Source organism: Microchirus variegatus (assembly GCF_963457635.1).
Source record: "Microchirus variegatus genome assembly, chromosome: 12".
NCBI classification, from domain to species: domain Eukaryota; kingdom Metazoa; phylum Chordata; class Actinopteri; order Pleuronectiformes; family Soleidae; genus Microchirus; species Microchirus variegatus.
The window spans coordinates 6,814,969-6,839,442 of NC_139813.1; the positions used below are offsets into that span (position 1 = coordinate 6,814,969).

The 24,474-nt window shown below is 41.3% G+C and overlaps 4 protein-coding genes across 4 annotated transcripts; all 4 read right to left on the reverse strand.

The window, feature by feature from the left end:
- Positions 1-260: 260 nt before the first annotated feature.
- Positions 261-2,583, reverse strand: LOC310934678 (trace amine-associated receptor 1-like; the record flags this gene model as incomplete). The annotated part of the gene is made up of 3 exons (XM_083898473.1): positions 261-1,111; positions 2,124-2,315; positions 2,487-2,583. 3 exons carry the CDS (start codon positions 2,581-2,583, stop codon positions 261-263), a joined length of 1,140 nt encoding a protein of 379 aa, XP_083754599.1.
- Positions 2,584-4,947: 2,364 nt separating this feature from the next.
- LOC310934679 (trace amine-associated receptor 1-like) lies at positions 4,948-5,793 on the reverse strand (the record flags this gene model as incomplete). The annotated part of the gene is made up of 1 exon (XM_083898474.1): positions 4,948-5,793. One exon carries the CDS (start codon positions 5,791-5,793, stop codon positions 4,948-4,950), a length of 846 nt encoding a protein of 281 aa, XP_083754600.1.
- Positions 5,794-12,611: 6,818 nt separating this feature from the next.
- LOC310934681 (trace amine-associated receptor 4-like) lies at positions 12,612-13,583 on the reverse strand (the record flags this gene model as incomplete). Its single annotated transcript, XM_083898476.1, has 3 exons — positions 12,612-12,746; positions 12,849-12,956; positions 13,092-13,583. 3 exons carry the CDS (start codon positions 13,581-13,583, stop codon positions 12,612-12,614), a joined length of 735 nt encoding a protein of 244 aa, XP_083754602.1.
- A 9,896-nt stretch (positions 13,584-23,479) lies between these two features.
- On the reverse strand, positions 23,480-24,325 carry LOC310934682 (trace amine-associated receptor 4-like; the record flags this gene model as incomplete). The annotated part of the gene is made up of 1 exon (XM_083898477.1): positions 23,480-24,325. The coding sequence occupies one exon, from the start codon at positions 24,323-24,325 to the stop codon at positions 23,480-23,482; it is 846 nt and encodes a 281-aa protein (XP_083754603.1).
- Between the last annotated feature and the right edge of the window lie 149 nt (positions 24,326-24,474).

Here is a 24,474-nt window from a genome sequence, read left to right on the forward strand (position 1 = left end):
ATCAGAATACATGCTGTTGACTGTTTGATTATGTGGAATCATTAAATCATGTCATTTAATGTGAATAATCAGGCAACTTTAGATGTTCACCTGTGAAGTACGACATAGGTACTACACTACAAAAGCTGAAATTAGTATGCTTGTATAAATGACTAAGTAGAATGGAAATAACAATTAAATAAGATGCACATGATGTTCATACAGGCATTGACCAGTACAATGTTTTATGGGTCAAGAAGATGGATAGAGTATGTTATGGATCAAGAGAGCTTAGAATTAGAAACATCTTGGAATATTTTCCCAGTTATGATCATCCTAAAAGCCGATCTAAACTGGCTGTAAAAGAAAGCATAGATACAGGGATTTAACATTGAATTTGACCATCCAAGCCACTTGAATAATTGCATGACATGCAAAGGTATTGTATAATTGCTCACAGGATTAAAGCTTATACACAGAATGAAAGGCGTCCAACTGAGAAGAAAACTCCCCACCACAATAGCCAGAGTTTTAGTCGCTTTTTTCTCCATTTTACTGGCAGTTGCAGCAGAGTTTGCCATGCTCAGGATGCTGCGTGCCTGTCTCCGTGCCACCATCAAAATCTTTAGGTAGAGCGCAAGCATCACAATAGCTGGGAAAAAAAATGCAATTAAAGCTCCCACAACTACTGTACCTTGGGTTTTATTTTGAAATAAAACACACCTCTTGCTTTTTTGTCCTTTATCCGGGGCCTGGAATGTGAAAATAATTCCATTTAAAGTGGCAATAGTCCAGGACACCATGATCATGATCCCAACAACACGGACATTTATTTTAATTCTGTATCTCAGAGGCTGACACACTGCATAATATCTGTCAACAGAAATGAAGCACACATTCCATATGGAAGAATTGCACAGCAACATATCTAAGCTGTTCCGTACCCTACAAAGTAATTCATGCAAATGCCAGTATGAGCTGACAAAGAGGATGACACTGAAAGGCAAAACTAAAAGTCCAACTAGCAGGTCAGCCACAGCCAGAGAGAGCATCAAGTAGTTTGTAGGAGTGTGGAGCTGTTTGAAGTAAACAATAGAGATGATTACAAGTAGGTTTCCATACATTATGAGAACTGACAAAGAGCCACCAAAAATACAAAATAAATATGAAATCGTTACTGCAGTTATGTCAGGGACATTTGTTGATTCATTAAAAAGAAGTTGGTCTGCAACACCTGAAGAATCCATGCTGAAATTATCATTGATATGTTGATGATTACCTGCTAACATCAAAACAAATAAACAAAGAATCATACACAGCAGTATAAAGAGAATTATGTATCACACGGTATAATCCTGGTTTGTGCATATGTCGTGAAAGGTGTCCCTAATCTCTGATGGTGAGCAGAATTTTAGAATAGAAATACTGTTCATGCTGAGTAACCACACCTGTACCAACAGTGTCAGTCAAGTTCTGGACACACCCTCTGTAGTGTTTCTTTCTAACTTTCCATTACTTTCTACATTGTAGATTAATCATCAAGATGTCAAAGGCACACATATTGTGGAAAGCACTGTGTGAAGGTAAAGGACTACAGATATATTTATAAATATAATTATAACACCACGGCTTATCGAAAAGTAAACAATAGCAAACAATCGTTTGTCCGCACCGAAAGACAAAAGACAAAAGATCGTAAAATAAAAATAAATGTTACGCAACAGTGACGTAATTTATCCATAATGGGCCTAAACTAAGATAATACAATGGTTTTCATAATTGTTATATCTCTATTAACAAAGAAAATACTTAATTCGTAGCTTACCTCGTTTCACTGCTTTCGGCGCCATCTTTGTTATGGCAAAACACGCAATGGGCATTCTGGGTAGCCCTTGCTCCCAAGGGTGGTCTCGGAAAGTCTCAATATTGAGGGTGATACAGCCCTTAAACTTGCCCCTCAACTTAATTTCTCTGAGAATCGGGACAGCAATTGCACTAGCGGGAGCGTGCATTTTTGAGATTGAGGGTTAAGCAAGGAATTGGAATTCACCCACTACTATAAACAGTCCGCGTTCCTCCTCCAAGACCCAATGACCACGGGGAACAACAAGCCGGTAGAAGTTCGATCAGAGGGCTGCACTCACCGGCACCGATCCACGTCTCTGTCACAAAGAGGAAATCCAGGCCACGGGAGGTGAAGAAATCCCTCAGGATGAACGTTTTGTTCACCAGTGATCTGGCGTTCAGCAGGCCAATCCTGGCAGGAGCCGGGGCTTCGGTTCGGCTGATCACGGAGACGGTGGCAGCGACTTCAGGAGCTGGAGGTTCACGCTGTGCTGGGAAAGTCGCGGAGGGCAGGGCCGGAGTCCCTCAAATGAGCCGATAACAGGTACAAGGCAGGCATCGATGGGGTCCAGGAAACGCCAAGGCACGGCGAAGGGATGAATTAGTCCATGTCCTGTCTGGGAAATGGACGACAATTGTGCCAGCCAGACTTCCAGCTTCACCAGCCGGCCGCCGCGACAAAAGCCGAGGAGGTAGAGCAGAGGCCCGGCACAGGTAAGTCGGGATCCCCGCTAGTAGCGGAGACAGTTTTCTGCCCATTATGCTTAAATGCACATAATTCTCCGACATTTTGTCGAAGACACACCTGGTGGCGAGCCTGGACAAATGTGGACATCAGGTGCCCCAGTTCTCTGGACATCAGGGCAAATGCCTGCAGAGATGCGTCACCAAAGCACAGATATAGTCCAGAGGTTCAAGTGTCTACTACGTCTGAGCCCACAATGGCCCCAACACAAGGCCCCACATACGCACTCATGTAAACCCACCCCACAAACACACACACACACACACACACACACTCAGACACACACACTCTCTCTCGGCAAGCAGCACTGCATACCGAGCGCCACAGGGCACCAGGAAAGGCCCCCACTCACCCCCAAGGACAGAAGCCCACAGGCACCCCCCCCCCCCCCCCCCCTCCAATGCAGGCAGACCCCCAGCCCAGGGAAAGCGCGACCCCCGGCCAAGTGGGGCCATGCCACCCGGACACACCCGCTGTACACACCCGGTAAATCAGATATATTAATGTCTTTACAAACCATCTGTTCTATATCCATCCATGAGTTGATCTCAATAAGCCTCCCAGTGTCAACCCCCCCCCCCCCTTAAACAATGGTTGATTTGCAATGACATCTCAGTAGGAAACCTCCCTAAAGGGGCCCCACGTCACCTCACGTTAACCTGTGTGGAGTTATCGTTCTGCAAGTTGTAAATGAAGCTGAAGGAAAAAAAATGAAGAGGAGTTATCAATCAGGTAGTTAGAAGAGGAAGAAAAAAAGAGGATGAAGAAAAAAGAAAGAAAGACACAGTTGTAAGTGTCGCTACTGGCACAGATAATGATATAATCATAACATTAACAGTCATTGTCTTACTAACGGGGACACAGACAGCAGCTAACATTAGCGCCAGAATGCTAGCAGACGCTAACGCTAACTAGTAGAAGCAGTGCTTCAAAGGTGCTGATGAGGAATTTCCTGCTGTGGGTTTAGTAAGAAAACAATTTAACTTCTATACTGTATATCTTGTTTATAATGTGAGTTATTTACAGTGCAATGTATAATTTTACTTTTTATTATTATTTACAGTATTTTATTTTTTCTATTTATTTATACTGTCTTATAATCAATCAATCAATCAATCAATCAATCAATCAATCAATCTGTCCCTGGACGGACAGACGTGCAGTAGATGTTACCCAAAACATACAATACACAATGACAAGAATAAAAAGTGAAAACGTCTTTAAATGCCAGGGTTCTTATGTGGGTCCTTTACAATGTAATTTATTATTAGTTTATTTTTTACTAAGTTTGTATAGGTTTTTTTTTTAAAAGTTATTTACAGTATTTTATTGTTCTTTACATTTATATTTTCACATACTTTATTTATCTCTACGTTCCTACAAAAATATAGAGAGAAAATTTGAATTTTTCTGGCATATTTACGAATGGTAAGTAATTGTGATTAATCCAAAGCTACCCTGTGATTAACCTGATTCAAAATTTTAATCTTTTGACAGCCCTAATTTTAATGTCTTGATAATAATGTTAAATGTGTTTTTTTCCATTGATATTTTTAGTCCAAATAGTGGTTCAGAGACACGGATCAGCGTGATTATGCCAGATAATGTTGTGATGACTGAAGACTTCCATATGTGGCAATGATAGCAGTAAAGTATACTGCTGACACAATAATGACATTAAAATGTATAAAACATTAATTACTAACTTAGTTTACTTATTTGAAACTGGTAATGAGGGCAGTTAAATGTGCAATAAAATGCTTTCACTTTAGATAAGAAAACATTGATCGTAAAATATAAAATATCACCTAAAATCTTTATCAACATAAATAATATCATGATAATTTCCTAATTGCATGAGAAACAAAATGTCCAAGGTACTGTTTTAAATAACTGTAATAACAACAGCAACAACAATGATAATAATAATAATAATCCTATTTATTTTATGTTCAGTAATTCATTTTAAATTCATTTTGAAGCATTGCTTAAGTTAGTACGTTCCTGAAAAACAGTCATGACAACTAATTACATTGAAAGCAACAACATTTAAAAATGTCTTCCTGTATGAAGTTTGAAATTGTGTGTGTGCGTGTGTGTGTGTGTGTGTGTGTGTGTGTGTGTGTGAAATGACAATAGCAGCATACACAGTTAAATAAATAAGTATTATTACAGAGGCATCGACAGATTATAACAGAAGACAGTCATCATGTTACATGAAATGTACTTGTCAAGAACTTTTCTATACATTGTGTTCCACAGACAGTTATTGTATAGCACAGACAAAAATATGACCTGAATACAAAGATTTAAGAGATAATATATTCATCCTTTGGTCCAGACCTGATTATGCACATGTCAGTGAATCAAATAATGAGTTAAAAGAGTTTAGAATTAGAAAAATCATCTTTAAATATTTTTCCAGTAATGATCATCTTAAAAGCTGATCGAAACCAGCTGTAAAAGAAAGCATAAACAAACGGATTTAACATTGAATTTGACCATCCAAGCCACTTTAATGACTGAATTACATGAACTGGTATTGGGTAATTGCTTAAACGATGAAAGGTGATGCACACAAAGAAAGGCGTCCAACTCATCAGAAAAATCCCCATCACAATAGACAGAGTTTTAGTTGCCTTTTTCTCCATTTTACTGACAGTTTCACCAGATTTTGCCATGCTCTGGATGCTTCGTGCCTGTTTCCGTGCCACCATCAAAATCTTTAGGTAGATTGTAGACATTATGACTGCTGGGATGCCAAATGCAAATAAAACTCCCACAACCATTGTACTCTGTGTTTTACGTTGAAATAAAACACACTTCCTGCTGTTTGGTGCTTTGCTCAAGGCCTGCAGCGTTTGAATAACTGTATTTAGAGTGGCAATAGTCCAGGACACAAAAATCATGATCCCAACCACACGGCCATTTATTTTAGTCCTGTATCTCAGAGGCTGACACACTGCATAATATCTGTCAACAGAAATGCAGCACAAGTTCCAAATGGAAGAATTGCACAGTATCATATCAAAGCTGCTCCGTATTCTACAAAGTATGTAACTAAGACGGAAATATGAGCTTACAACAATTATGATGCTAAAAGGCACAACTAAAACTCCAACTAGCATGTCAGCCACAGCCAGAGAGAGCATCAGGAAGTTTGTAGGAGTGTGGAGCTGTTTGAAGTAAACAATGGAGATTATTACAAGAAGGTTTCCAAACATTATGAGAACTGACAAAGAGCCACCAAAAATACATAATAGATATGAAATAGTCACTGCAGTTATGTCAGGCACATTTGCCGATTCATTAAGAAGAAGCTGGTCTCTAACCACATGTGAGGAATCCATGCTTAAATGATCAGTAATACTTAAATAACATGCCTAACATTAAGACAAGTCAACATATAAGCAGTATACGGTCTCTGTATGATTCACCTCACTCTCTTAATCCTGGTTTGTGCATCTGCAGTGAAAGGTGTCTCTAATCCCTCTGTTGGTGAGCAGGTCAGGATTAGATATATTGTCAAATCTCATTAGCATATTCAATTTACGAAAGGTGTGTATTAACCCTGTAAGACCCAAATTAAGAACAACCTAAAAAAAATTATTTGACCTTTGAGATGTTGTTGTAGGAGGCCTTTGATGCAGAAATCAAAGAGTTTTTGGGGAAAAAAATGTTTATGTAAGTTTTTAGAGAAATGCTGTAATGTGAAGCAATGTTGGGCTTTGGTGGTAGCAGAATTTCTGTATTTGTACTCACTTTGTCTGAACAACATTCAGAACAACTAAGGGTACATTTGCAGGGTTGATTGCTTGCTTAGCTCCATAAATGTATATAACATTTATCACACAGTTATATTTTTATGAAATAATTTATTAAAAATAAATAAATAAACAGGATAAAAGTCTAGCTTTTTTTCTAAATTACATTACAACACAATGAGCGTCATGACCCATTAAAATCATTTTGTTACAGCCAAACTCTAACATTTGTATTAAAAATCTTAATGTTTCCGGTTAGTTTTATTTCGGACAGTAGTGAATTCCACGTCTAGGAACCCTTTATAGAAAAGGCTTATTGCCCAAAGGAGGTCTTGCGGCGTGAGATTTTACAGTTGCCACTTGCCATACCCCTTGTGATCCTATCACTATTTTGTCTGCTAAAAAGACTGCACAACACATCAGGAGCTTAAATACCAGTTTGATGGTCAAAAATTTTAGGAAGTTGTCAAAACTAAGCAATTTATATTGCTTCAGTATGTGACAGTGATGCCACTTCATTGGTTTCTTAGCCATTATTTTTAAGGTTTGATTATATAAGGATGTAATTAACTTAATTGCAGTTGGGGAGGCCTGACTCCACACTGTAACACAATAAGACATATGAGAAAAAATCACGTGCTGCTTTGATCGGTATGTAATGTCTAATTAGTTCGAAGCAATTAACATTGTTTTTTTTATTATTGTTTTTGATATCTTTTTCACATCAAACTGTGTCAAACTTGAGTCTGGAATCCAGAACTACACCCAAATATTTAAAATCCTTTACCATCTCAATTTCCTCTCCATGCAGCTTTATGCAAAAATCTTCTAATTGTGGTGTGTTGTTGATGGAGAAACACATGGAAACTGTCTTTTTCTTATTTAGAGTGAGCCTATTATCATTAAACCAGTGACATACCTTGCTCAGAAATGAGGATAAAGTCTCAGCTGCCTCATTAGATGCCATTAGCTGGCACGTATATGACTGTGTCGTCTGCATAAAGCTGACAACCAGCCCCTGGACAGCTTTCAGGCAGATCGTTAATATAAAGACTAAAGAGAAACTGCCCCAAGATTGAGCCTTGGGGAATGCCGATATTATTATGTTATATCGAAGAACCAACTTATTTTGGTCGATCGTCACACATTGTTTTCTTGCATGTAAGTAGGAAGCAAACCAACTAAGGGCTTGTTCGGAAAAATGACATGTCGACAGCTTTGATAGCAGGATGTCATGGTTGACAGCGTCAAAAGCCTTCTTTAGGTCGAGAAATACTGCACCCACGATGTTACCCCCATCCATAATACGCTTAAGATTTTCAACAAAAAAGCAAATTGCTGTTTCTGTGGAGCGTCTATGTCTAAACCCAAACTGCTCAGGATATAAAAGTTGGTTAGACTCAAAATAGTCAACTAGTTGTTCCGTCACAACTTTTTCAATCATTTTAGACAATGCAGGGAGTATAGAAATTGGCCGATAATTACATAGCTGGTCTGTGTCCCCTGATTTAAAAATGGGAGAAACAACAGCTGCTTTCCATTGGTCTGGAAACCTACCTGACGTTATTGAAAGATTTATTAAATGAGTTAATGGTTTTATGATAGAGGAACTATGCTGCTTAATAAAAGCTGTATCCAAGTTAGACACATCTTTGGATTTTGAGCTGGTTTAATTTGTCTAATATTTTGCTGATTTTAGTATCGTTGACCACTCTGATGTAAAATGAATTGGGTAAATCTTCCCTTTTAATATTATTTGGTGATAGAGAATCAAAACTGACTGAATAAAAAAAACGATTGAACTCAGTTGCATACTATCTGTTGTGGGTTGTCCACTGATCCTTAGCTCTCTTATTTTATTATGCTTCGGTTCTTTATTTGTTAATTTGTTTAAATGCTTCCAAAGGGATGCAGAACTGCCTTTGGCCTCCTCAATTAACTGAGAGAAACAGGAAGCTTTTGCCTTTCTTAGAGCCATTGTCACTTTATTTCGAAGTCCTTTGTAAGTAAGAAGATCAGTGGACAGTCCACTTGACAGAGCTGTTTTAAGGGCGAGATCTCTTTTTTTCATTAGTAGGAAGATCTCACTGTTTAACCAGGGTAGGCGTGTATTCCTCTGTGAATGAATTAGAGAAAATTAGATCAATTAACGTTTTACTATTTCTTGTTATTCTTGTGGGTGAGTTCACTATGTGTTTAAAGTTGTATTTAAGCATGATTGTTTCCAATTTATGATTAAGCTTTTTCATTACATCTTGCACATCTTTGTAAAAAGAAACATTGTGTGATGGGGGGTTGTACAAAATCACAATACTGAAATTAGTTTGAGACAATAAAACTACATTCAGAGCAAGACACTCAAGAGAGGTGTTTAGTTGTATTTCATTACATATTTTCATTACATTTAAGGGTAGTCAAATGATCTATCCTTTCTGTAGCACACGTAACCAGGGATTTCTATCATGTTTGTAGGAATATTATTATGAAGCCAAGTTTCACTCAGACAGAGATAGTCCATATTTGACTGTATGAATCTCATCTCCTTTTGCAGTGATGCTTATTATGTTAAAGGGACACTGTGTAGTATTTATGGGTTAATATGACCCAAAATCGACTTTTGTATACATATTATGTGCTCCTGCATTGTCTAGTCGCTGTATAATATTCTTTGTTTCATTTTCGTAGTGTTTCAAAAAGTCATGTAAAATAACATGGTCGCGGGTCGCTACTGCATTCGACGCCATGTTTCTACGGGAGCCTGTATAGACAAACGCGAGAGAACAACTCGGCAGCTGGTGTGTGTCTTGGCGTGGTGTAATTGCTGGGAGTGTGAGGGATCACAGGTGTGTGTCACGGCAAGTAGTAACAGTAACAATATTGTCTTTGCTGTGCGCCAATTATCCTGTGGTTTGGATGACTTGACAGCTTTAGTTTGGCTGCTGTGTTGGCTGTTTCGTATACAGATTGAGTATAAAACCATTTGTCTGTGACCAAAAAGATTCAGTTTTCTGCTTCCAGAATAAAATCCTGTCGTTTAGGGATTGGTTAAACCTTATTTCTGGGCAAAGACAGTAGCTGATTGAGATAAGTAGTAGTAGCCAGCTACACAGCGGCAGCATACACACTCTTCCTTTGTTTGCGTTACGGTTCTTCACCAAAATTCCTTGTTTTGGCCGTTTCCTTTCAGCGGTACTAAACGGCTGAAATGCACAATTGAAACCATTTCAATACAGTGGAGTTGGGAGTAAGGGATGGGAGGAAACGGTTGATGTTGCGTAGATGGTAATAGGCTGACCGAATAGTATTATTGATGTGGTTACTGTCAAGGACGACACCCAGAATCTTGACCTCTAGGGAGGGGCAAACAGAGGAGTTATCGATGGGGATGGTGACACTTGGAGTGTTGGTGAGAGTGGATTTGGAACCTATGAGGAGAACCTCGGTTTTGTCACTGTTGAGTTTCAGGAAATTGGAAGAGAACCAGGTTTTGATTTCTTGTAAACAGTTACAGGGGGAGGAGGGCGGGAAGGTGGAGGTGGGTTTGGAAGAAAGGTAGAGCTGGGTGTCATCCGCATAACGGTGGAAGTGGATGTTGAATTGAACCAAGGGGGAGGAGAGAGGGAAGATCGTTGGGATGTGAAGGTTTTCAACTGGATGAAACTGAGTGCGGCCAGAGAGATAAGATTTAAACCAGTCCAGGGCTGTGTCGGAGATGCCAATAGATGCTAATCTGTAAAGGAGGGTGGTATGGGAGATTGTCTCGAAGGCTGCTCTGGTCACAGAAGTTCAGAGGTCACAGAGCTTAATACATTTAATGCTGGCCCAAAAAAGCTCTGTGTCCCCCACCTAGCAAGCGCTCTTTTAGCTCAACTAGTGCTGTGTTTGTTTAAACATTCCACTGAGCTCTTACCAAGCAGGTAAAATATATTGTTATTGTATGTCGAAACCTGCTTAAGTTGAGTGCAGAGGCCTATTAACCAATTCTGGCATAAAACAGCCCCTTGTAAGAGCCTACATGGATGACCTCACATTCACAGCTTTATCTGTACCAGGAAGTAGATAGTGTTGTGGAAATGTCTCTGCTGCTGGTGAAGAATGAAATAGAGAACTTCTGCCAACCGACAATATTTTATTGCAAGGAAAATGTCAATCTTCACAGGAGTGATCCTTGCTGGAGAAAGACCCAGAGCAAAGTGAACACTGAGCAGCTCCCCCTTCGCATTCCTCCAATAGACAAATACTCTACCTTCAGACGATGCTTTCACACCCCTTTGTCTACTGTAGGCATCAGGGAGCTGGCTCCCTGCTGTTGTGGCAGGAAGGTGCAGGCTAGACACAATAGACTATACACAAAGGACCTGGTATTCTGTACTGGGTGGGTATCAGTGTAGCTGTGAGACAGAGAAATTGAATTTTACCATTACAATAGGTATGTCAATGACTGGGGAGGCTCATCAAATGGGCAAGAATGAGCTTCAAGCTAGCAAAATCAAGAACAATGGTTTTAAGAAGAGACAGCATTTTCCATAGCAAAGTCGATACCCCCCTCCTGCCCGCTCTTTGGGAGAGGGTCAAAAGTGTTGATCCCACGGCCTACATGTAAAAACAAAAGTCTAATTAATGTGAGAGGCCAGAATTCAAACAAAGGGAGTTCTTCTTTCTCCCAGTGTCCCCTGCACTTCAAACCTATGTATGTCTGAAGTACTGACAAAACAAAATACTACTGCTTAATTGGCTGCCCTTGCTGAAAGGAGTGATGTTGCCCCAGTTACTAAACGCACATATTCCTTTCTTCCTCTTTGTTAACTTCCCACCCATGCTCACCCACACACACTCACTTACACAAACACACACGCAATTTATTAATAGTCAAATTACTGGATTTACATTGTGCTATTTGCCCTCCATTGACTCAAGTTACTCAATCCATATTGTGCCATTTGATTAAATAAACTGTTACTCTTATTCAGTGAAGAAAACACAGTGTCTTTTGTGGATATATGCTGTGCTGTTATCACTGAAGATTCATTTGGCAATGCATAAAATAACAATAAGCATTTGAAAGTGCTCATGAGGGCAAGCATGTGCGCTAAGAGGGATAATATCCTGTATAACCTGCCAAAGAGAGTCTTACTCAACATTTTATCACCATAATATCATGATTATTTCATAAATCCATTAAAAACTGAAAACTAAAAAAGAGTTCATATATATTCAGTAATGCTGTCAGCATTATCACGTTCATTTTGTCGATTAATTTAAATAATTTAACGCGTTTAAAAAATGCAGTTAATGATAGTGCCCATAAAATGGTTGCAGTGGCGAAGCTACTTCCATTTGAACACCTTGCATGGCCCTCTTAACACTTCTCACTCATTCAAAAGAAACGAGTTCCTTTGTTCCCTGATGATCCAAACAAACTGGTCTGCCTAAGTTACTGGCTGAATGTAGAGAGTAACTAAGCCAAATTGTCTCTATGGAGTGAAAAATGTTCTGAGGTTTTTATAATTGCACTGTGCATAATATGTGCACCTTTTTGAAATCGAACTGGCACAAAGATGGAGCATATTGTACTTTTGTTGTTACCATTTATGTTACGAGTTCATATAAGAAATATCAGCTATTTCAGCTGATGCCTAATTTTATTGGACTTGGTGGTTTTGATATTCAACCTGCACTTTAACATGGGCCTGGTCTTTGTTATTATTTCTTTTCAAGAATATAAGAAAGATGTCTTTTTTTGTGTAAAACTTGTACTTTTTGTGCCAAATTTGTACACATGAGAGAAATTGTGTTTGAAGTTTAAAGAGAGCCATTAAAACAGTATTTGAATTTAAATATACTTTTTGTGTTGACTCTACATTCATTCCATGATTTTATATAAATAAACATCTGTTATACGCTTCAGGTTCATTTATATGTTTTTATTTTAATCGCCATTACAGAAAATTGTGAGATGTATTTTTTTTTTTTTTTTTTTTTAAATGATTGACAGTATTATAATATTCACAAATAGCATAGACGGTGACAAAAAGAATGACAATAACAGCAAACACATTAAAAGAGATACATAATGGGTTTATAAAGGGACTGACCCATCACATAATTCATGACAGAGACAAAGCCTCACTATTAGGCACTTACATTGTGTTGCAAAACCAGACAGTTACTGCATAGCACAGGTGACATTTGTATGAATACAGAGATATGAGACATAATATATTCTTCCTTTGTGCTAGACCTGATCACTCAAATCAGTCAGTGAATCATATAATGAATCAAAAGAGTTTAGAATGAGAAAAATCATCTTTAAATATTTTCCCTGTAATGATCATCCTAAAAGCTGATCGAAACCAGCTGTAAAAGAAAGCATAAATAAATGGATTGAACATTGAATTTGACCATCCAAGCCACTTTAATGACAGCATTACATGAACCTGTATTGTAGAATTGCTCAAAGGATAGAAGCTCATACAAAGAAAGAAAGGCATCCAACTCGTGACAAAAATCCCTACCACAATAGACAGAGTTTTAGTCGCCTTTTTCTCCATTTTACTGACAGCTGTATCAGATTTTGCTATGCTCTGGATGTTGCGTGCCTGTTTCTGTGCCACCATCAAAATCTTAAGGTAGAGTGCAAACATCAAAATAGTCGGGATGCCGTACGTAATAAAAATTCCCACAACTACTGTATTCTGTTGTTTTTTTTGAAATAAAGTACACCTGTTGGTTTTTTGTCCTTTATCTGGGGCCTGTACTGTGAAAATAATTCCATTTAGAGTGGCAAATGTCCATGACACCATGATCATGATCCAAACGACACGGACATTTATTTTAGTTCTGTATCTCAGAGGCTGACATACTGCATAATATCTGTCAACAGAAATGAAGCACACGTTCCAAATGGAGGTATTGCACAGTAACATATCTAAGCTGCTCCGTATCCTACATAGTAAATCATTAAGACGCCAATATGAGCTTATAATAATTATGATGCTGAAAGGCACAATTAAAAGTCCAACTAGCAGGTCAGCCACAGCCAGAGAGAGCATCAGGAAGTTTGTAGGAGTGTGGAGCTGTTTGAAGTAAACAATTGAGATAATTACAAGTAGGTTTCCAAACATAATGAGAACTGACAAAGAGCCACCAAAAATACAAAATAAATATGAAAGCTCCACTGCAGTAATGTAAGGCACATTTGCAGATTCATTCAAAATAAGATGTTCAGCAAAAACATCGGATGATGCCATGCTTTAATGATCACTAATAACTTAATATATCGTGCCTGGCAAGACAAATAAATATAGAGGTAACATTATCATACAGAGCATTATGAGTGTTTCAAATCTCAAGCAGTACCCCAAGATTCCACATACTTTTCAACTACATTAGCATATCAAGACATTTTGCATTTAAATTACTCCTTAAAGACAATATTTTTGACCTATTTGCTTTCAATTGAGAATAACTGATGAACATACATTTGTTGTCCCTCAGGTCATTCAGATCGACTCAGCGTGCTTCTTGGATGGAGACCACAGTGTCCTTGAGTTTCGGGAAATCTGCAAACATTCGGTAGCGTTTCTGCTTTTTATCCACATTGAACCAGCATTTTGTTTGGTTTGATTCTTGTGTCAATCTCATGACTCTTACAGGGATGACACTCCCTGACCAATCAGTGGCCAGCAGTCTGTTGACTGTTATATCGGCTCAGCTCGCTTGAAACTTCACCAGAGCAGGTACTATCCCTGATGGAAAGGAAAAAAAAAGAGTAGAGTTGGGGCATTACCTCAAACTCTCTTGTGCTTTTTTCAAATCACAGAATTTCATGTGGCCATCTAAATGTTTAAATTGTGATAAATATGTATCGTGATTAAAAAAAAAACACTGCTTTAAAAAAATTTACCTGCTGTTATAAGGTGTGCCACTGTTGATTGTTCTTTTAATGTTGAACATGTGTCTATTTCTGAGGTCTGTAGTGCGCTAAAAAAACTGGACTCCAATCTTCGTTCGCCCTCCCACTGCTAAAAGGAGGTGAACCCTCAAACATGAACAATTATAGGCCTATCTCAAAATGATGTATTCTGGCAAAAGTATTTGAAAAATTGGTTTGCAATCAATTGAAGCAATTTGTGGAAACCAATAACAGTCTAAACTCTTCAGTCAGGGTTCAGTCAGCACTGAGGCCCTAAACGTTTTAGAGTGTTTTGAGGCATTGGACTCAAAAAGGTTGTTTTTTTTAAAGAATAATGGCGTCTCCACACAAGCTGCCCCTTGGTTTAGAGATTATTTGGCAAATAGGACGCAATGTGTTCAGATGGCTGGAGTTCGTTCCACCTTTCTTGAAATCACAAAACGTGTCTCTCAAGGCTCAGACCTAGGACCCATTTTGTTTACAGTCTACATTAACGATCTGTTTGCAAACCTGTCAAATGCCTCATACCAATTTTATGCTGATTATTCTGTAATTTAATGTCGTTCACACTCGATTGCACATGCATTTAAATTTTTGCAGTCCGTCCTTGATGCAGTGGAGACTCATATGGAGAAAATACATATTGATTTTACTTCTCTGGGGAAACATGAACAACGCACAGACAACAGACAAGGGGAACAATTTAAAGGGCCAGTGGTAATGAACACCAGTTGCAAGTGATAACGAATCAACAGAGACGCAGTGGAGACAGAAACAGTGAGCACAGACAGCGAAAACCCCTCACCAAAACAACACAGACCAAACCTGCTGCCCCAGTCTGTACCCTGATGCCCCGCACCGCCACTTTCATCCTGGTGGCATTGGGGACTAGGACCTTGCGGACAGAGGCCCATACCCGACGTGAGACTGACCGTTGCTCCTCAAAGAGAACAAAACTCCTTCCAAACCTTTGAGGAGAATCCAAAACAATATCTCTAGGTATAACATGGAGTCTTACTACTTTGGTCAACAAAATCTTGGGTGTTTCTTTGGCTGAAGTCAATTTGGGCAGGGCTATGAAATGAACCATTTTGGAAAATGTATCTTTGATAGTACAGTATTCCCCTTTGAAGAAGGGAGACTTGTGACAAAATCTAGGGAGATGTCGGACCAGGGCCGACTAGGAACTGGCAGTGGTTGGCGCAAGCCTTGTTGCGGCCTGGAGGAGGTTTTGTTATGGGCGCAGATAGTTCAGGCAGCCACGTAATTCTTGACGTCTTGGTCAAGCAAGGGCCACCGGAACTTCTGGCGGACCACAAAAGATGTTCTGCGGGCGCCCGGGTGGCCCCCGGGTCAGCACCTAAGTGTGAACCCAGTGAATGACCTGCAACCTTAGGGAGGAGTGCACAAACAACCAATTGGACATTTGCTAGGTGCTGGGCTCACACTAGTCTCCTGCTTGACCTAGTCTTCTATCGACCAGCTGACCACTCCGACCACATGGATAGGTGGAAGGATAGGTTCAGGGTCTTTGGCCATCGGCACTGGCTCATACAAATGGGAGCGGGCTTCCGGCTTCCCGTTCTTGGATCCGGGTCTGTAAGACAAGGTAAAGTTAAAACGATTGAAGAACAATGACCAACGGACCTGTCTGGAGTTCAGCCTTAACGCCTGTCTGGAGTCCAGGTCATATACTCTAAGTTTTTGTGATCGGTCCAAAATGTGAACGGGAGCCAGGCCAGTAATTAGCTGAGGTTAGAGCGTGTAAGGGAGACAACAAAGAACTACAGTTTCTGATAAACTTCCTGTAGAAGTTGGCAAGCCCGAGAAATTGTTGCACCCACTTGCGGGAGTTAGGGATGGGTCAATCTCTAACAGCTTTTCCGTTTTTGGGGTCCATTTCTATTTTCCCTGGGGAAATAAAAAAACCAAGGAAGGTTACAGTGGTCACGTGAAATTAAAATTTATCTGCCTTAACGAACAGTTGATGCATGTGTAAACATTTGAGGACCTGGCTGACATGTTGGATGTGAGTTTCTAAATCCGTGGAAAAAATCTAAATGTCGTTAAGATACACAAACACAAACCAGTTCAGGAAATCCCGTAATACATCATTAACCATTCCTTGAAAGACAGCCGAAGCATTAGCTCACCCGAAAGGAATAACCAGGTACTCAAAATTACCTGATAGAGTGGTGAAAACGGTCTTCCCTCTCGTATATGAACCAAGTGATAGGCATTTCTGAGGTCTAGTTTGTGAAATATTTAGCTTCCTGTAGCTGATCAGAAGGGGAAGCCATCGAAGGCAGGGGGAAGCGATTATTATGTCATTAAGGGGACTACAGTCAATACAGGGGTGGACGGAGCCGTCTTTTTTCGCCACAAAGAAAATCCCCGCTCGCAACAGATCAATATATTCTTCCATAGTCCTAGTCTCAGTCTGTGACAAGGACTACACGCATCCGTTAGGAATAGGTGCCCCTGGGAGCAGATCAATTGGACAGTCATAATCACAGTGTTGGGGGAGAGAGGAGGCCCGAGTCTTATTGAACACGTCCCTCAAGTGGTGATAGCAGGTAGGTACATTGACCAGGTCGGGTGAGATGATTGTCTGATTTTGTTCCTGGTTGGCGAGGGGTAGCTTGTGTATAGATGCCAAGCTACATTTTGCGTGCAGGACATCCCTCGCCCCAGGATCCAATCACACTCATACACCAGTCAATGGAGGGATGATGCTGGTTGAGCCAAGGGAAACCTAACACAATAGGTTGAGCAAGATAATTCACAACATGAAATGTTCAGACCAGTTCATTATGGCCGTCAATATTCATGCTCACGGGCTCTATTTGATACAAAATGTGAAAAAGTTCTACCCCATTGAGGACCCGGGCAGTGAAAGGAGCAGGAAGCGCACAAGTCTTTACATTTAGCTGCTTCACCAAAGCTTCATCTATCAAATTCCCATCTGCTCCCGAGTCTACAAACACTCCCAATCTAACCTGGTGTTTTTGCACATTAAATGTTACTTCGTAGGTGAAGATGGCGCCCGTGTTGGCAAGCCGTCCGCCTCGCTCCTTCGCTGTTATGTCTGTTTTCCTGCTCCTACCGCTTTTTGCCTTCGGATATGTTTCTGCTCTACTGGCATACGACCGCCAAACCCTCCTCGACCTCAGGGCTTGGTCAGAGTCCCTGTTGCCATCTGATCGCCCACTTTTCGATCAGGAAACACCGGTGCTGGCGGACATTCCCGATCACCTGCGCCAACTGCCTACTGTCTCTCCCCGGAGGGATCGTGACCAAAAGTCCCGCTCCAACGGACCCTGCGGCTCCAAACACCGATGCCGGCTGTCATGCCCTCTCCCCCAGAGAAAGCGCTCTAGAAGACGTGGGAAACGTGCCGGTGTGATCGCCCGTCTCAAAGCTCACCTGAGAGTCTTTTCCTCGGCTGAGCTGCGCCTAGGATCTTCTCCCCCTGTCCGGTTCGTATGCAGCCGATGGATCCGTCCTATCTTCCCGGAGCCAGCGCCGCTCATTACTAAGGTAAATGGACCCGCCACCCTGGCACAGCTTACAGCTCGAAGCTCGCGGAGAAAGTTTATTTACACCCAGCCTCCCGACACCGGCTCCATCTCATCCACCTGGCTCGCCGCTCTTCCTGTCGCATCGCGGATACGTCATCAGAGTGCCGCCACCGCGGTAAGGAATATCGCCGGCGGAAACATCGCGAGACTGTGCCATGTTGTGCGTGATGGAAAGAGAGGTGTGGATCCCAGCCTGCTCTGTCCCATCCAGAGGTCTACTGATAAATCCCACATTAAAACTGAACTTTTGAATGTCCAGTCCCTGTCTAATAAATCAAGCCTGGTTCATGATCACATTCTTGATAAAGATATAGACCTGATGTGCCTCACTGAGACCTGGCACCAACCTGAGGTTTTTTCATCATTAAATGAAGCCTGTCCCCCTGGATACAGTTACCTGCAGAGGGCTCGCTGCACTGGCCGAGGTGGTGGCCTGGCAGTAATTTACCGCGACACACTCAAGCTGTCTCCTCTATCTCTACCTGATGTGTCCTCGTTTGAATATCTGGCCTTCAAATCAAAACCCCCTTCCAAGATCAATGCTGTACTGATCTACCGGCCGCCCAAACCACACCCATCCTTCATCACAGAGATTCACGACCTTCTCACCTCGCTCTGCTCTCTATCCTCCAATAACATCATACTTGGTGATATGAACATTCACATTGATAATCCCTCCTCCCCCCTGGCAGCTGATTTCCTTCATGTACTGGACTGTCTCAACCTCACACAGCACGTTGATGCACCTACACACACCAGAGGGCGCACTTTAGATCTGGTCATCACAGACTCTCCTTCCATCAAAGATCTGTCAGTATATGACCTGGGCGTCTCTGATCACAGCATCATTTCCATGGACATTTCCTGCCCATCTCTCCTCCCCCAGCCTAAACGCGATATTCATTTTCGCAACATAAAAAACATCAACCCTGCCATCTTGCACTCTGACCTCCAACTGCTGGCCTCAGTCAACCTTCCATCAGTCAACAAATCGGTCGATCACTACAACCATTCTCTTCGCTGCCTCCTGGATATACATGCCCCTCTCAAAACAAGAACTGTGTCTTTCTCCCGCACTGCCCCCTGGTTCACGAAAGAACTGCGCAAGATGAAGGCTGCTGGCCGTGCCATTGAGAGGCGTGTCAAATCATCTGGCCTGGTGGTACACAAGCTGGCCTACAAAAATCACCAGAAGGCCTATGCAGCGGCCCTTAAAGAAGCCCGGTCCATCTATTACTCCAACATCATCAATAACAGTCCAGGAAATTCAAAACAGCTGTTTTCCACCATAAACTATCTCCTTAATCCCAAAAACCAAACCCATACAGAACCCACAGTAAAACACTGCAACAGGTTTCTTGCATTTTTCAAAGACAAGATAAATTCCATCCGGTCCCAGCTCTCAGGCTCCCCAGCTCCATTTCTGCCATCTGCCTGCCCTCAACCTGCACTTTTCAGCACCTTTGCTACAGTCACACAGACCGAAGTTGAGGGTTTCATCAAAAAGATGAAGCCTTCCACCTCCCCCCTGGACCCCATCCCTACAACACTCATCAAATCTAACCTGTCTGTCATAAGCCCTCTTATCACACAAATAATAAACCACTCGTTAAACTCCGGCCATGTCCCGCCCTCACTCAAGACTGCCGTTATCAAGCCTCTCCTGAAGAAACCCAACCTCGACCCAGAATGTTTCTCAAACTACCGGCCCATTTCCCATCTTTCATTCCTGTCTAAAGTGCTTGAAAAAGCTGTTGCCGCACAGCTACAGGAACATCTACAACTTCACTCACTGTTTGAAATATTCCAATCTGGTTTCCGCACTGCCCATAGTACAGAGACAGTATTGTTGAGAGTCACCAATGACCTTCTCATCTCTGCCGATTCTGGATCCCCCTCCCTGCTCATCCTTCTCGACCTTTCAGCGGCTTTTGACACTGTCGACCACCATATCCTCCTAAGCCGCCTCCACACCGACATTGGTCTCCATCATTCCACACTGGACTGGTTCACCTCATACCTCGCCGACAGGACAGAGTACATCAGCCTGGGCTCTGCCAGGTCCCAAACAGCCCCTGTTACATGCGGTGTCCCCCAAGGATCTGTCCTAGGACCCCTCCTCTTTATCCTGTACATGCTGCCACTGGGTCGTGTCATCAGCCGGCACGGCATCTCTTTTCACTGCTACGCCGATGACACTCAGTTGTACCTCCGAACTGACCCCAACCTACGTTCAACCCCGGTCCACTCATCATCACCTACTCTAGCCCTCTCCAACTGCCTGGAGGAGATCAGGGCGTGGATGAGTCACAACTTCCTCCAGCTGAACAGTTCCAAAACCGAAGCCATACAAATTGGTACCCCTCATCAGGTCCAGTCATCACCCATAACCACCATCTCCTTCTCTGGTCAAGACATCCCCCTCTCTACCTCAGTTACCAACCTCGGTGTGAAGCTGGACCCACAACTTACCTTTGTAAAACACATCAAACATCTGTACAAAACCTGCTTTTTCCATATCAAGAACATTTCTAAACTCCGCCCATTCCTCACCTTCTCTGATGCTGAAAAACTCGTCCACGCCCTGATCTCCTCCAGGCTTGATTACTGTAACAGCCTGCTCATCGGTATACCCAACAAACACCTTCAGAAACTTCAATTCATTCAGAACTGTGCTGCCCGAACTCTGATGAAAACCCGCAAATACGACCACATCACCCCCATTCTTCAGAACCTACACTGGCTTCCCATAACCTCAAGAATCCAATACAAAATCGCCCTCATCACCCACCTTTGCATCTACAGCAACGCCCCACAATACCTCAAAGACCTCCTTACCCCTCACTCATCCACCCGTAACCTCCGGTCCCAAAGTACCAACCTCCTCCATCAGCCCCGCACACGACTCCGCACCATGGGAGACCGAGCCTTCTGCTCCACTGCCCCCCACATCTGGAACTCCCTCCCTGAACACCTACGACAACCCCAGTCTGTCGATGCCTTTAAAAAAGGGCTTAAAACGTTTCTATTCGAACAGGCTTTCCTAGGTCGTTCCTAGATGTTTTTATTCTCTTTCTGCACTTTCTTCTCCTCCTTTAGCTATTCTTTCTTCTGCTGATTTTAATCGTGTCTGATTTTAATTGTGTCTGATTTTTCTCTTAGTCTTTTGTTTATTTTGTTTTTTGGTTTCTGTAGTACTTTGAGATAACTTCATGAAAAGTGCTTTACAAATAAAATTTATTATTATTATTATTATTATTATTACTTGAGTCATTGTGCGATTAGGGAAGCTGGGGAGAAGAAGAGTGTTCAAATGTGTGTGGTATCCAGGGGTGGTGCGTGGTTTTCCTACTGGACAAGATGGTCTTAGATGCCCCTGCTGTCCACAAGAGAAACACATTCACTCATGACGACGTCGTTCCGCTGGGGAGATGTGGGTGTGATCCATTTGCTTGGGCTCCTCTTCTCTAACGGAGGGCAGAAGTCAACAGAAGTCCAGGCGGGTTGCCAGAGAGATCAAGTCCAGGTCCGAAGGCTCCTCCAGCGGCACCATGTTGTCCTTGATGACCCTTGATGGAAAGCGTCCTTCAGCACTGCCTCGCTCCACCCGATGTTGGCTGCGGCTGACAGGAGGTGGATGGATTGAAGTGAAGGTCGCATTGAAAAATTAATGTTCTTCAATGCTATCTAAAGAAAACATCGTATCCAACTCTGTCTCATTCATTTTGTTTATTATTAGCGCAGTGCTAGTTTTGTTTTATTCTTCTACTTTGAAGACGAAGAGCTCTTGTGGCTTTGTTTGTTTTTTTGCAAGAGGAACTAAAAGCTCTTGAATCATTCGTCCTGCCTCTGGTCTCGTGCATTTGGATCCAAGCAGTGTATTCAACTCCCAAACAGCCGGCCCTGGAGCTAATAAAAATGTAGCCACATAACGTTCTGAAATGCACAGTGGATTATTAAAAGACAGTGTCTAGCATGAAAATACATTTTTTAATCCCTGTATGTGACTTCGAATGAAAAATATTGTAACATAGATTAACAACGTTAATGAAAACTCACCCCATAAGAAGATAGAAGGTTAGAAGTGTGCAGGTACTCAGATCTAATTTGGCAGAGGTTGGAAAGAACATGGCGTTCCACATAATATGACAGTCACTATGTCTTGTGGTGGAACAGCTTTGATATTATATAAAAAAACTCTGAGGCACGCAAGAAGAGCAACCCCAGGTTCCTCTTCCACATTGTTTGGGGGTTGCCGCCGCGACAGGCACCGACCACCTTGCGACAACAGGTCCGGTCAGCCGCCTAGACAATGGAGGCGCGAAACATGGCCCATTCAGACTCAATGTCTCCCGCCTCCCTTGGGACGTGGTCGAAATTCTGCCGGAGGTGGGAGTTGAAACTCTCTCTGACAGGGGATTCCGCCAGACGTTCCCATTCCTGTTCTATGCACAACACTGCATTCAGTACAGCACTTTGGTTCACTGTGGTTGTTTTAAAGTGCGTTACAAATAAAGTTGGATTGGGTTGAAATGGAAATATTGGACTTGCTTTTATCAGCTGTGTAAACCAAAATTCTACAGTACAAAGGTCAAAAGTGTAGCATTCTTTTTTCTGTTCTGATATACAGTATTCACGAATGTGTCCACTATTGGAGGCAATGTTAGTGGTAGTGGTATTTGTAAGTGAAATAAGTGTGGGAAAATAATTAAACAGTGGTTTATTTTGATATTGCGTTGAATAGTGTTCAATTGTTTGAAAAAGTTAGCAATAAATTACTGTTGTTTTTATTGACCTCCGCCAGGAGGTATATGTTAGTTTGTCCGTCTGTCTGTTAGCAAGATCACTTGAAAAAAGTAAATCAATTAATTTTCAATCAATAAATTCTGCGTAAAATAATACATTATAAATTTTAGTGTGGATAACAATAAAGTCAACAAGATATCAGCTTAAAACCAACCAAAACATTTATTGAAGTCTTAAATTGAAGTCTTAAAATTCAACGAGTGCTTGTGGAGAGCTCTTTATTTGCTCTGTCTGATATAGTATGAGATACATGAACTGAAGCTGGGATAAGAGTGGATTGGGTTCATTGAGAGAGCTCTGAGTCTAGGATGACAAAAAGACACAAAAGTTGACAAACACTGGGAATCATATTAGAGCTTGATCTCTTCTTAAACTTAAAAGGAGACTAAATTGAGATTTAGTGCATCTTATTGGTCAGGAGAAAAGGGTAAAATACAGGAGAAACAAGCCTTAGTCTTGGTTTGTTGTCACATAGGTTTCATAGTTGTGTAGGAGAAGTAAACAAAACTTTTTAAAGATCTCTTTTCAAATGTTCTTTTCCTCTGGGAACTGACCAATTGCACTTAGTCATATGAGTCATAGTCATGTGTGCAGAATGGCAATACAGCATACACAGTCAAACAGGTACATATTAGGTTTATAGGGGAATTAACATTTCACATTGTGAAGACAGAGACATCATGTAACATGTCATGTACTTGTCAAGATGTTTTCTATACACTGTGTTAATAAAAAAGACATAGAGACAAAAATGTGTGTCTAATAAAATGAGATCAATTCAAAGATCTAAGACATAATGTATTCATCTTTAGTGCCAAACCTGATTACTGAATTGAATAATTAATCAAAATAGTTTAGAATTAGAAAAATCATCTTTAAATATTTTCCCTGTAATGATCATCCTAAAAGCTGATCGAAACCAGCTGTAAAAGAAAGCATAAACAAACGGGTTTAACATTGAATTTGACCATCCAAGCCACTTAAATGACTGAATTGCATTAAGTGGTATTGTATAATTGCTCAAAGGATAGAAGCTCATGCAGAGAAAGAAAGGCAGCCAACTCAGGATAAAAATCCCCATCACAATAGACAGAGTTTTAGTCGCCTTTCTCTCCATTTTGCTGGCAGTTGCAGCAGATTTTGCCATGCTCTGGATGCTGCGTGCCTGTTTCTTTGCCACCATCAAAATCTTTAGGTAGATTGAAGACATTATGAAAGCAGGGATTCCAAATGCAAAAAAAAATGCCACAAGCATTGTACTCTTTGATTTACGTTGAAAAAAAACGCACTTCTTGACTTTTGGTCCTTTGTCCGGGGCCTTAAATGCGAAAATAACTGCATTTAGAGTGGCTATAGTCCAGGAGACCACAATCATGATCCCAACAACACGGACAGTTATTCTAGTTCTGTATCTCAGAGGCTGACACACTGCATAATATCTGTCAACAGAAATGAAGCACAAGTTCCAAATGGAAGAATTGCACAGTATCACATCCAAATTTCCACGAACCTTACAGAGTATGTTATGAAGACGCCAATATGAGCTCACAACAATTATGATGCTGAAAGGCACAATTAAAACTCCGACTAGCAGGTCAGCCACAGCCAGAGAGAGCATCAGGAAGTTTGTAGGAGTGTGGAGTTGTTTGAAGTAAACAATGGAGATTATTACAAGTAGGTTCCCACACATTATGAGAACTGACAAAGAGCCACCAAAAATACATAATAGATATGAAATAGTCACTTCAGTTATGTCAGGCACATTTGTTGATTCATTAAAAAGAAGCTGGTCTGCAACAACATCTGAAGAATCCATGCTTAAATGATTAGTAATACTAA